Below are 12821 nucleotides of genomic sequence, written 5' to 3' on the forward strand. Positions count from 1 at the left end.
GATGCTTATCTATAGTTTTATGTTGTGTTGTGTGACAAGAATGAGTGTTTGTGAGTGTTCGTGATCATCGGTGATATCCCACGCCATGCTGTCATTATACCATTTGGTGTCCAAGTCTCTCTAATGGCATTGCTGCAGCAATCTGTATGAGAACTTTCACTGCCCTTCTGAAAGCAGCTGCACAACATCTGCAGAAAAATAATCTGTTACATACCCATCTAGGCAGCTGCACTATGGCAGCTCATCATCCTTTAAATTGGTATGGAAAAGAACTGCTTACATAGTAGTTGAAAATGTGGCACTACTGAAGTGTGGGAGAAGAGATAGAGAGAGCAGCAAACGCAGAGTTTTGCTAAGCTCTGACAGTCAGGAATGATGGGCAAGAGTCCTAGATACCCCTCAATAAAAGCAGGAAAGCCACATACTTCTCTGTAAGACGTTACACCAGTATTAATCAAAAGCAAGCGCTGTGTGCTATGATGCATGCCATCAATGCCCAAATACTCCCCATCTCCAAGGTATGGATAACATAAGCTCATCAAAAAAGTCTCTGAGAATCAAATTCCTAAAGTAATTTAAGTTCAGATCAGGACAAAAAGCATGTTTCAACTAGGCAGTTGTAGTGATGACTCACATCAAAGATTGCTTCCAACACAGTTTCAAAACAGTGACAGGCTTTGTGGTTATGGCACGCTTTGGTGGAACAGGCTGCTTTTAGTAGTGTCAAAAATAGTGCACTGTAAATTAATACTGTGTTTACTGATGGGTACACACACCAAGTGCAGACGCGCAGTGACGTGCATCAGCAACTCTTGCAACGGGATAGTGGGGTCCTTCAGAGCTTGGCATCACTGCTTTTTGATGTTTGTGTCAGCAATATTCTGCTAATTCTTACGAAAAGATCATGGAAAGGGTCAAGGGCCGCTGTCCATTCTGCAGACTGTGACTCAGTCCAGAAAGTCTGTCTCCTCTTTCTACCTGAAGAATCACCCTGCTCAGAAGCCTTGAGTATTGACTTCTACAGTATCAAACTTAAATACAGCGACATTTTGAAATATGTTGAAAGGTCCCAAGCCTTACATATCATGTATGTCTGCTATCAAGATGAAAGGTAGAAGCATCTTATTTCAGGGTACTTGGGGAGAATATTCTTGAGCCATGGTGAAATAAAAAAGGAACCTGTGTGATAAATGGAGCTCTTAACCCCTTGGGTCATTAGACCATTACTGGAAATAAGAGAAAAGGAGTGTGGCCAAGAATCAAGAACTATTGACAGGAGCCATTCCTATGTGCATTTTGGATGAGAGTTTCTATCTTAGCCTGACTGATACATCTCCTGCTTTGCAACAGCATTCTCAGACCCAAATCTGAAGATGCAAATACAAGAATTGACAGGTCAATTTGTTATCAAGTGTTATTCAACACAGTTCCAGTCCAACTCAGCCTGTTTGATGCTGAGTAACAGGGAGTTTGAGGTCTGAACACGTAGTGTCAGGAGGGGTTGAAACTTCTAAAAGCTCTGTTTGTAGTTGTGGAAGGTTGAAATTATCCATTTATTTTGATCAAGGAAAGTAGTGGGGTAACTTAAAGAAAGGATACTTGTTTACAGCAGTATAACAAATTTGGAGCTGATACAGCTGATACCACTAGAAGCATTGCAATGTAACAAAATCTTTTTTATGTGCTTAGTAGTTTGTTTTATGTCAAAGTTGAAAAGCAACAGCATCATATTGTATCTTATATCCACTAATGAGTTTAGTAAGTACCTAGCATGTATCTCACAAGTGGGGTGGATCATTTAGTCTGGCTGTAAAGTCAAACCATATTCAAGCACAGAAAATATGCAAGTTCTATTTTTTGGAGACAGAACAGTTAGAGAAGGATGACTTTTTATTTTCTAATCATAAAATTCTCACAAATATGTGAATGCCATCTTCACCCTAGTCAATTAGAAAGCTAAACTTTAAAACAACAAAACCTTGTTTTCATGAAAAGTCACTGAGATTGGACGCATTTGAAATCCTTCCAGGACTAGGGTCCAGGATTCATCCTCAGACCATTTTTTTAACTGGAAACTCTTAGGCAGCTGGTCTTACATGATGGTAAGGTATTTTGCCTCTGGCATCCATTCATCTTATGTGTATGTTAGAGGACCTTTCACATCCTTTGTTACTGCCAACTCATTATTCAGATTTTTCCCCTACCCTGATGCCTGTTACTGTGACAGAAGAAGATGAGATTGCTGTAATGCGATTTGTTCTTGGCAAAATCACATTGGCTGTTATTTACATTTTTCTTAACTTTCAGAACTCTTGATTATGAATTGTTTTATTATTTGGTCTGTTATTGCTCCAGGAATTGAAGCTAAGCTGACCAGTTCTTAATTCCTTAGGCTTTTTCCCAGCCTTTCAAAGACATGTGCTAGGTTTCCCTTTTCTAGCCTACCAGAACTTTCTACATTTTTCCCAAGTTTTGAGACTATCAGTTAGTTCTCTCAGTATCACTGATTTTTACCCAGCCAGGACAATTTGAAAACATCATACTTACATAACCCTTCTCTTTTCTAGACCAAGTTTGTACACCCTTTTCTTTGCTGTTGGTTTTACTAATATTTGTTCATAGTTAAAACTTTTAGGGAGGACTGAAACTAAACAGATATCAAACAGTTCTGTGACCTGGTGCTATCAGCTGGTAGATTGGAAGAGTGGAGAAGCAAAGTTTTCCCTTTGCATTTTTATTACTTTATTTTCTTATTATCCCTCACGTCCTTTGCAGTTCCGTTTCATTTCATGCCAGTGAACTTCTTGACTCTTGAGCATATGGGATGGTTGGGCAGCATCAAGAAGAGTATGAGTGATCAGGAAGGAGTTGGATTAATCTTAATGGAGGAATTGGAGAAAGATGAGTGGAGAACAGAAGTGGACTTCCTTCTCCGTCCAATTCTGCCTCCATGATGTCTTGTACGTACACATACATCAGGGTTCAGTTTTGACTATGGAATCATCACGTGCAGATGTGAAGAAAACAAACTGACAGTAAGAGAAGTGAGCAGCAAATTGTTATTGCTCATACCTGCTTGGGAGCTTTCAGAGTTAAATACTGTGTGCGTACAACTGTTAGAGGGTGAATAGGCTTGTAAGTCAACTAAAACTGATGGAAAGGCTTGCTTAGGGATATAATTATATGCAAGCTGGCACATTTTCAGAACTGCCTACTTACTTGAGTGTGCAAAATCTGAGTCCTAAATCTAGTTACATTTTCTCAAACATGTGGTGGAGTTTGGAACATATGCATACCATCAAATATATGATCTTTTGTATGTATAGCGAAGGAATCCCTTTTGCTGTTACAGGTTGGATTGTGCGTTTTGGAGAGTTTGTTCCATAAAGTTACTGTGGATGCTAATATCCTTTAAAAGAAGCTAACAGTAAATTCTGCTTATGGGCTGTGATTGTCTGAAGTTGTTTTTAATGTCCAAATAAATATATTAGCTTAAAACGTAGTGTTTTAATGGAATGTGACATACATCGTGTAGATACACATGAAGTATAATCTTATTAAACCAAAATGCTTGGCTGAACTTGGGCTTTTTTGCATAATGTCATGTTATATTAATTGTGAATTTTTAGTGCATCGGGATGAATGAAATCTCTCTGCATTGAAATTTAGGCCCTCTGGAGGGGTTTGGCAAATTGTTTTGCAATGCAGTTCACAATCAGAAACCACCAGTCCCAGGAGAACTATGCTCTAACTGTAAACAGTGTTAATGAAATTAAAATTTTAAAAGATGAATTTGAGGTTAAATTTGAAAAGTTTGGAGTATTGTGTAGTTCTCAAACCACGATGTAGTATCTTGAAATTGCACTTCTTAAATCAAATATCATGTACGTTTTCCAACACTTTTTAAAATGAATTCTTCCTAAATCGATTTTCTGCAGTAGTTAGCAGTAACTTTCCTGTAAAAAACTGATGTGTAACTTTATGCTGAAGAAAGTTCAAAACTAAATGCTACTTTTTAAATGTTATTCCAAAGTGAATTTGACATGCTTCTTTTTTGTCTTGCTGTCTTGCACAGGTATCATTTTTCTTGTTCATTATTTTTGTGGTGTATACCATGCTGCCCTTCAACATGAGGGACGCTATAGTTGCCAGCGTCTTGACCTCTGCATCTCATACGATTGTGCTGAGCGTCTGTCTATCAGGTACAGCTGTTGTAAAGGAACACTTGGTTTGGCAGGTAGGTGCTTTGTGGAATTAATGATTAATTGTGCACTGAATAACCTGGTAAATGAGCCAGGAGTGCCTCAGTGGGTGCTTGGGAGTATAAACTTATTTCCCTCTTCATTTCTGAATTGCTACAGACTTAATTCACAGGTAGTCACTTGTTAATAATGAGGGTGTCAGTAATGTTATGTCTTGCTGAATCGCACACTTAAGTGGTACAATCTACAGCCACATAGCGCTTACCAATGTAAAAACTAATATTGCTCAAAAAATTATGTGATGCAGACATATTGCGTTAGATGCATTACTACTCTGGCATGTAAACCACGTTGCTCCTCACCTAATCAAAGCCCAACTTCCAAGACCAAGGATTTTTTTCCAGGTATCCGTGTTATCTTTGACTCAGAAAAGCATTGTTCCTTTGAATACCCTGAGGTCTGCTGGGTTAAAGATCTGTTGTGAAGACATTGCCTGCTCCAAGTGTGCTGTAGGGCTTGTCCTCCTCCTGTAATTCTCAGCCATTTATAGGAATTTTACAGCCTCCTCCTGGTTGGGCCCCCTGATTGAAGTGGACTGGCTCCAGACTCCATGACATTTAGGGAACCCATCTGTGTTTGCAGCTGGGTCTTGGCTTGTAACTCAGCTCTGATACTTTACTACATGACATACTGCAGATTAGTAATTTTTAAAAATCCAAATATTAGGAGTTGGTTTTCCTTACTGTTTTGCAGAAGATCTTTTAAATGGTGAAATACTACAGTTTTTGTTGTAGTACTGTGACAATCCCAGCTGTCATTGATAGAAATCTGTACTTTTTAAAATTTAGATTTCATTTTGAAAAACAAATACTTTTTTTTTTTTAATATAGTTATGTCATTTTAGGAAAACAGAATTATTTTAACTTTTGTATCAAAATGACACTGAAGCTTAAAAGTAAGTACATTTTTATAAACATACCAGTAGAACAAGGAAGATAGACATCATGCTATTTATTGTGAACAGCATGAAGAATGAAGCAAACACTTTCTACTTACCTTTTAAGTTACTTGAGCCTTATTTTGAAAAACATTGTGCCTCAAAGGATAACTTCAAATTGCAGTGATTTTACACAAGTCGAGCCTTGTAAGTTGTTGTTCAGGAAAATACATTTTATTTCCAGATATGGCTGCAGATCTATGTTACATGGAATATTGAAATTGAAGTCCTATAAACAAAATATGTTCTAAGATGTAGTTCTCTGTAGAAGTTTTAAATGGTGAGATAAATGGGTTTGCTTTTCTCTTGCTGATTTGGGTTAGGTGTGTGGTTTTTTCAGAGGTTGCCAAGTTGTGCTGTATGTTAAGCAAGGACTGTGGTCATCTGCAGTCAATGTAGCATTTTAAAAATTCAGTACTACAGTTATTGATAATTCTAGTGGAATAAATCAGGGAGAATGTTATTCTTAGTTTTATGTCAACCTATGGCTTTTATTCTGGGCATAGATATGCTGCTAAAACAGTATTAATGTTTGCCATTCCTTCCCTAAAAGCATTTTTAGGTTAAAGTTGCTGTTTGCAGAATTTATTTATTTTTCCTGCATATTTTTCTAGACCATTAAAATTTGGTATATCTAAACCAGTACTTTCAGAAGATGTTATATTTTTAGACACATCATGTGCCAGAATCAAAAGAAATCAATCATGGGCTGTGATGTACAATTAGTGTCTTTCATCTCTTCTGTAACTTCCTGTTTCATTCAGAAAGAGTGGAAGTCTTTGAGCAATTTGTAAATTTGTTGAGAGTATTTAATTTCCAGGATGTTATTAATTTTCTATTCTCTCTTTGTAAAATATATTAAGTGTTCTGAATAGTTTGGCAGTTACTGAAAGTACTGAGTGCCCTGCGTTCTTACTAATGTGTGGAAGGGACTAAATGCCACTATCGCAGTTCATTTGCCCTCTGTACACTTTTAGATTACTATTGTTTATACTTCGGAGTGTAAGCAAAAAGATGTTTGTTTTGCGTTCTTTGCTTTTGAAAATTGAGGCCGCAAATAAAGGATTAGATTAGTGATACTGATTACACTAAAAAGAGAAATAACATTTGTCGATTATATACCTCTAGCTGGTATAGGACGAGTGTGTGTAACTAATAACAACAACAACAAAGAGCTGGGGTATAGGTGTTTAATGGACCATGCTGTTGAATGGGGTTTGGGGGGGGGGGGGATAAAAAAAAAGTGTGAGAGGCCTGGACTGAACTGGACTGAAGCTACTTTTTAGAGTTCGGCCACTAAAGCCCAGAGATGAAGAACTACTAGTAGACTGAAATTCCGAAGCTTAGAGAAACATGTTCAGGGCTAAGGAGAGTAAATCTGGCTTGTGAATCTACCCTTAGCTTTGACAAAAAGAAATTATTTTGATTTCAGGTCTACTGACTTGTCTCAACAAAACAGGAAAAAATACATGACAATGTTAGCAATGAATAGTGCATTTTCCTTCTGGCATCCTTTTTTTTTTTCTAGAGGACAGATAGGGAACCAGTAGTATGCACTTAAGAAGCAGAAAGACAGTGGTATAACAAATCCAACCGTAGGTACACATCAGATATTATAGCATATGTATCCTGTATATATAGCAAGTATCCTTCTGTAGAGAGTACCTGCATCTCCTTTACAACTATTTCCTAAGACTTTGATTAAATCTTCTCTGAGGTTTCTGTTCTCTTGGCTGAACAAACCACATTCTATCAGTCTTTCTTCTTATGTCAAGTTCTCCTGCCTTATAATGCTTTTGGTAGTGCTCTGCTGGAGCCTCTCCAATTTTTCAGCATCTCCCAGGGACTCTTGTTGGCATCCCGTAGCATTCTGGAAGTTAATCATACCTTCAGTCTATCAGTAGAGAAAAATCGATGTTCAGAAGCATTTGCTTATTTTGAGATTTGGCAGAGCCTATATTACTGGTTTTGTTATTCCCTTTGTTGTCCTCTGTAAAGTTTTACACCCCAAGTTGGCTTCAGTAAAGCTGAAAGGCTTTAGCATGCTCTTGGTTATCCAGTGTTGGCTGCAGTCAGAGATACTGAGATAAAAGCCTCTTGCTAGGATAAAGAATCCTTCAACACACTTTGCTGGTTACATGAACTAGTTTCTGTTTGACCTATGCGTGTCTTTTGCGGGGTGGGAGTCCACCTCGGTTTAAAAATTGGCAATGATGGAGACAATCTGCCACAAGCTTTCATATTTTTTCCATGGCCGTTGACCATCAGTGTTAAAATTTTGTTCCTCTTTTTGAGTAGGAATTTGTCTGGCCTTGTCATCCAGCTTCTGGATCCCGTTTTTTTGGCCTGTAGACTGATGGACCCAATAGTATCCAATTTCTGTTTCTCCCATGAGAGTACTACTAGACTATCATGAATTTGCCTCATAACCTTTTTGTCAGTAAAATAAATGAGTTGCCTGCTTTTGCACTAGCTAAGCCTTTCATCACTTTCGCAGTTCTTTTTTGAGTGCTTACTTGTGCTTCATCAACATTTTTCTTGCAACGCGGACATTAGCCTTAGAGTGGCGTGCCAGGAGCAGCTGCAGCAGTGCCAGGTGCTAATGGGGGCTCAGTCTACAAAGGGGTCAGTGTGCTGCAGTGCTCAGCGCGGAGACACAGACGCTACAGTAAAATACCCGGTTAGGCTCCCCTTGCAGTTCCGTGGGGAGTTTAGTGCACAGCTATGGGATCTGTGACAGGGAGGAGGAAAAAGAGTCCTGTGTTCCAGTCTCAGTTTATGAAAAAGTAACAGTGTATGCATGGTTTGGGTTTTTTTCTGTTGAAAATTTTGATCCTAACACTTACAAGGCACACAGTCTGGAATCTGGGACTCTGGCCCCTCTTTCCAGGTGAGCATCCTACTGCCAAGCAGAGGATGTTGTTCTGTCTGCTCCTGGGAGCCCGGTGGTTAGGACTGCTGCAAGAGAACATGACTCTAATTATGGCATTAAGGCATTTGGCTCGGAAGACTTTCGCGACTTAACATCCCTTTCAGTTATTGCTGGAATGGAAAGTATTTAACCGCCATCCCTTGCTATAAACACATAACCTGTTTCTTCCCAAACCAGAACAGATTCTAATCAAATACTTGTGTTTTTTCCTGCTCTGTTATCAACTGCTCAACCATTCTGATCTCATAATGGGTTGATACAATTGTTAGAGGTCATTGTGTTCTTAATTTGTTAAAAAAGAGCTAACCAAAATCATTAAACATCCTGTAAGCTTCCATTTTTCTTTTTCCTAATGTTATATATGATGAGTGTGATTTTTTTATTTTAGTCTTTTAAAAAAGTATTGTTTTACTCTCTAAGCAATCAATTTTGTTGCTCTTGCAATCTTTTTTCATTAGGTGTAGCTATATGTTTTCCAAACCTGGGCTAAATGACTACAAACTGTCATTCATGTTTTTTTCTTTTTCTTTAAACTAGTGTTCCTTCCCTTTTGGGGTTTTTTTTTTTTTTTTTTTTTGGCAGCTCCTTGCAGCACTGTAAAAGGAGCCCTTTTCAGAGGCACAAAATTGTAACTGGGCAGCATGCATGTGGATGTGTATATATTTTTTTTTTTTTTTTTTTTGGAGTCTGTTCAAGAATGCATATAGCAAGACCAAACAATTTGTAACAACTTTTATGTAAGTGGTGTTTAGTCTTTGCTTGTGTGATCAGTTCCTTTCTGGTAGCCTGGATAAATCCTAAGTTAATGTTCTGTCCTGGTAGACAAAAACAAATGCTAAATGAAAATTTTTGTGTTTTCAAGAAGGTTTTAATTGGGAAATTCCAAGGCTACATCCACAAGATCTTGTGCATTTACCATCAGGTAGGCTGAGGTCTCCTATTACAATACGAATTTTATCCTCTGTGCTATGGACAGCTAAAGATGAAGCTGCTACCTTATTCTTACGTGATCTGCTGGTGTATATGCACTAACTAGTGTTAGTGTACATCCAGTTTATGGTTTCTGCTTGACTTCTGATTCATGAGCTTTTGGTATAATTTGTTTCAAGGTCTGTAGTGACTGTCCTGGTTTCAGCTGGGATAGAGTTAACTGTCTCCCTAGTAGCTGGTACAGTGCTATGTTTTGAGTTCAGTATGCGAAGAATGTTGATAACACTGATGTTTTCAGTTGTTGCTCAGTAATGTTTAGACTAAAGTCAAGGATTTTTCAGCTTCTCATGCCCAGCCAGCAAGAAATCTGGAGGGCCACAAGAAGTTGGCACAGGACACAGCCAGGGCACCTGACCCAAACTGGCCAACGGTGTATTCCATACCATGGGATGTCCCATCTAGTATAGGAACTGGGAGGTAGGGGCAGGGAATCGCCGCTGGGGGACTAACTGGGTGTCGATCGGCGGGTGGTGAGCAATTGCCCTGCGCATCATTTGTACATTCCAATCCTTCTGTTACTACTGTTGTAATTTTATTAGTATTATCATTATTAGTTTCTTCTTTTCTGTTCTATTAAACTGTTCTTATCTCAACCCACGAGTTTTACTTCTTTTTCCCGATTTTCTCCCCCATCCCACTGGGTGGGGGGGAGTGAGTGAGCGGCTGCATGGTGCTTAGTTGCTGTCTGGGGTTAAACCATGACAGAAATTGGTAATAAATTTTTTTTTAATAAAGCCACGTTCCCCTTTTCAACCCACTGTTGGCTGGTTTGTTTGTTTTTTCCTGAACAGGCCATAGCCATTGATTTGTAACTTAGCAATTGGGCAAATCTTCCTGCCCATTTGAATCTCTGACTTTCTTGCTACTAGAACCTCTTTGTTCCTGTGTAGAGGGGTCGGTGGCCCAGACTCCTCTTTTTGGGCCCTGATTCTGCAGGCTGCAATGGGACCCCGCCTATTCTTTGAAAATTTTGATAGATTAAATTTTACAGACACTCCTCAAAATTAGGTAGAGAATTTCGATAGTATGTGGCAGGCCTTCCTCTTTTGGGCTCCTCACAAGCCTGCGACTGGGGTCGTAGTGGTTGAGCAGTAAGTGTTTGAACCCTCAGAGCACTTTCAGCTGGTACCCCCAATGAACAAAAACCCCACTGGTATGGCTGACGTTGCCGTACTGGTCCTTCCAGACTGCCCCGGGCTCCCAACAGCAACGTGAGCCTTCTGGCTTGCCTTGTACGTCTGCTTCCATGGATGGCAGCTGTAGTCTTCCCTGTCTTTTCTGGAGTCACCAGTGGTTTTCTGCTGTGTGGGGTTTTTTATGAAGTTTAAAATGTAAGATCTGCCGTGTGTGTGTTTTCTGTCTGGAAAATTCATGGCTCTTGTCAAGGGGAACCGGTTAATCTGATGTGATCTGTATTTGGCAAAAGTGCGCTGCATTTGTACACACGTACGCAACACATATATGTGTCTGTACAGCTGGCCGCACAACTGATACACGCAGCACTCGCACAAACAGAACCAATGGCCTCATCCGGCTCCCCTCCTTGGCTGACCAGGATGAAGGTCTGTCAGCGGAGATGGTACCTTGCATGGATCGATGCACATGTACCGCGTGGCTCCCTCTGGCACCCAGTTCACCCCGTAGCTGCCCCTGGATCCCAGTCCCCCCCATTGCTGGCGCCTGGACGCGAGTCCCGCTGCAGCCGCTGGTGCAGCCCGCCTCACTCACCGCCGTGCACACACACGGACGTCTCATCGCCCCGGTCACGTCACCCACCAGTGGGTCCAGCGTCCTCGTTGCTAGTGCTCGCACACTCGCTTGCACACCTGCGCTTGCTGGCACCGGGGCCCCTGGGGACTGTGCCCGCAGCCCGGTTGCTGCTCAGAGACCCCCATACACACGCGTTTGCACGGACTGGAGTCCCTCACCGAAAAGAAGAGTGAGAAATGGACTTTACTGAGAAGACAGGACAGACAGGCGCAGGGCACGGCCAGGCCAGCGTACCAACAAGTGACCTGTTTACATGTGACTGACTCCTTTCATCCCCTTATTTTCCCTCTGTTTTGTTGTCCCTCCCCAAACCGCCATGATCTCTCCCTTTCCCTACCTTCGGTTCCTGCCCTAAACATCCCGTAATAAGTCTTGCCTTGCCCTGTGTCCGTCCCGCGTCCCACGCCCCGGGGCAGTGACCTCCCTTAGTCCCAGAGGTGATCTGGAGAGCCGCTCCTGGTGACCCACGGGGATGGGTGTCACTCCTGGACGCCGGGGCCGAGGCTCCCCCAGGACAGCCCGGAGAGGGGCCTGGATGGGGTGCCCCTTCTCTGGGTCCTTAATTGGGGTTCCTGCCTGCCTTTGTGCCTCTGCTCCCCTCTGGGCTTGTGCGGGTGGGCTCATGGCTCCCGTGATGGGCCTGGGAGCAGCCGGGTGTTACTCGGGCTTCCCCCCGCCATCGTCTCTGTGCTCCTCTGTGTGTGTGCGCGTGTGCAGCTTTTGATCGCTTAACCCAACAGTAATTACATGCTTATTTCTATCAAGATTCATGAGATGGTGCTTCACACGTGTTTTGCAATTCATACTTAAGGGAAATCTCTAAAAGAATATACCATATCTAAATTACAAATATTTCCATAGCTCCAGTTAGCTTTTTCAGAGTTATTAGTGTTTCTTACGCCTCTATATCTCATCAGCTCTTAGAAGAGTATGTAATTGACAGTATCAGATGGTGGACCGGATTTGCAAAGATGGGCAACTTTGATACGGCATCTATAATATACATTTAGATATTCTAATTTACATGCCGCATATAGGCATGTACCTTTTGTTTAGACCACTCATTTAAACTCATCTGTAACTGAACACCTTGAATATGTTATGGTATTAACAAAAAAATATTTTATGTAACAGTTTGGCATAACAGCAAAATAAAAATAAAGATCATCAGTATTCACTGACTAATAAAAGAAGAAAATGCACAGCTCTAGGGCTCAAAAATAGAATAGAAGTTGGTTTATGCTGTTACAATGCAGTACAAGAAGAAATCATGTTTATTAAAAAAAAGGCTGGAAAAAAAGACTGTGTCTTTAAGCACGTTCATTATTGTATAACCCTTGGGGCTGTATAGCTACACAGTGAAAGCTTGAAGCACATAGGAATTTTAGTAGTCTGAATGGCTAAAAGCTGTTGCTGTGGGTTGAATTTCTCCTTCTCCCTTGAATACCTTTTTTTGAAGGAGATGAGGAACGGTTATTCACGAAGGTAATGCAGCTTAAACAACTCTTGCGCAGTTACATGGAATGAGTTGCTGTTGTCCCTGCTGAAGGGTGGAGGGCAGTGACTACTACTGAGGGAGGAGACTGTATTTCTTGTAGCAGCAGCTGTTGCTGTCCCGTCCCTCGCCCCTTTTTGCCTTTGCTCTCCCCACCCTGGCAGCAGTCTGGCTCACCATGTTGTGCAGCAGCTGCAAACCAGTTTGAGACAGGAATGCTACGTCCTGTATAGCACAATAAAGTAGGGATATTTTTTATTATTGCACATGTTTCTTTACTCTTGATTTTATGCTTAACTCTAGGCAGATATGAAATGCCATCTGCTGTGGTTTTTTAACTAATTTTTACAATCTGCAGGTATATGTATGCTTCATTCATTCTTTAAGACAATCTGCACAGTTTGGATATGCTTATGAAGAGCTCACCTGCCTACA

At 40.8% G+C, this 12821-nt stretch overlaps 1 protein-coding gene across 1 annotated transcript in view; it reads left to right on the plus strand.

Annotated features, from left to right (window-relative positions):
* ADCY2 (adenylate cyclase 2 (brain)) overlaps positions 1 to 12821 on the plus strand; it is a 241679-nt gene that overhangs the window by 112349 nt on the left and 116509 nt on the right. Inside the window, exon 4 of the mRNA XM_010571469.1 lies at positions 4076 to 4237. Within this exon, the coding sequence (XP_010569771.1) occupies positions 4076 to 4237 (162 nt within the window). The remainder of the gene's footprint in view (positions 1 to 4075; positions 4238 to 12821) is intronic.

This window comes from Haliaeetus leucocephalus, unplaced genomic scaffold (genome assembly GCF_000737465.1).
Source record: "Haliaeetus leucocephalus isolate CR32 unplaced genomic scaffold, Haliaeetus_leucocephalus-4.0 Scaffold328, whole genome shotgun sequence".
NCBI classification, from domain to species: domain Eukaryota; kingdom Metazoa; phylum Chordata; class Aves; order Accipitriformes; family Accipitridae; genus Haliaeetus; species Haliaeetus leucocephalus.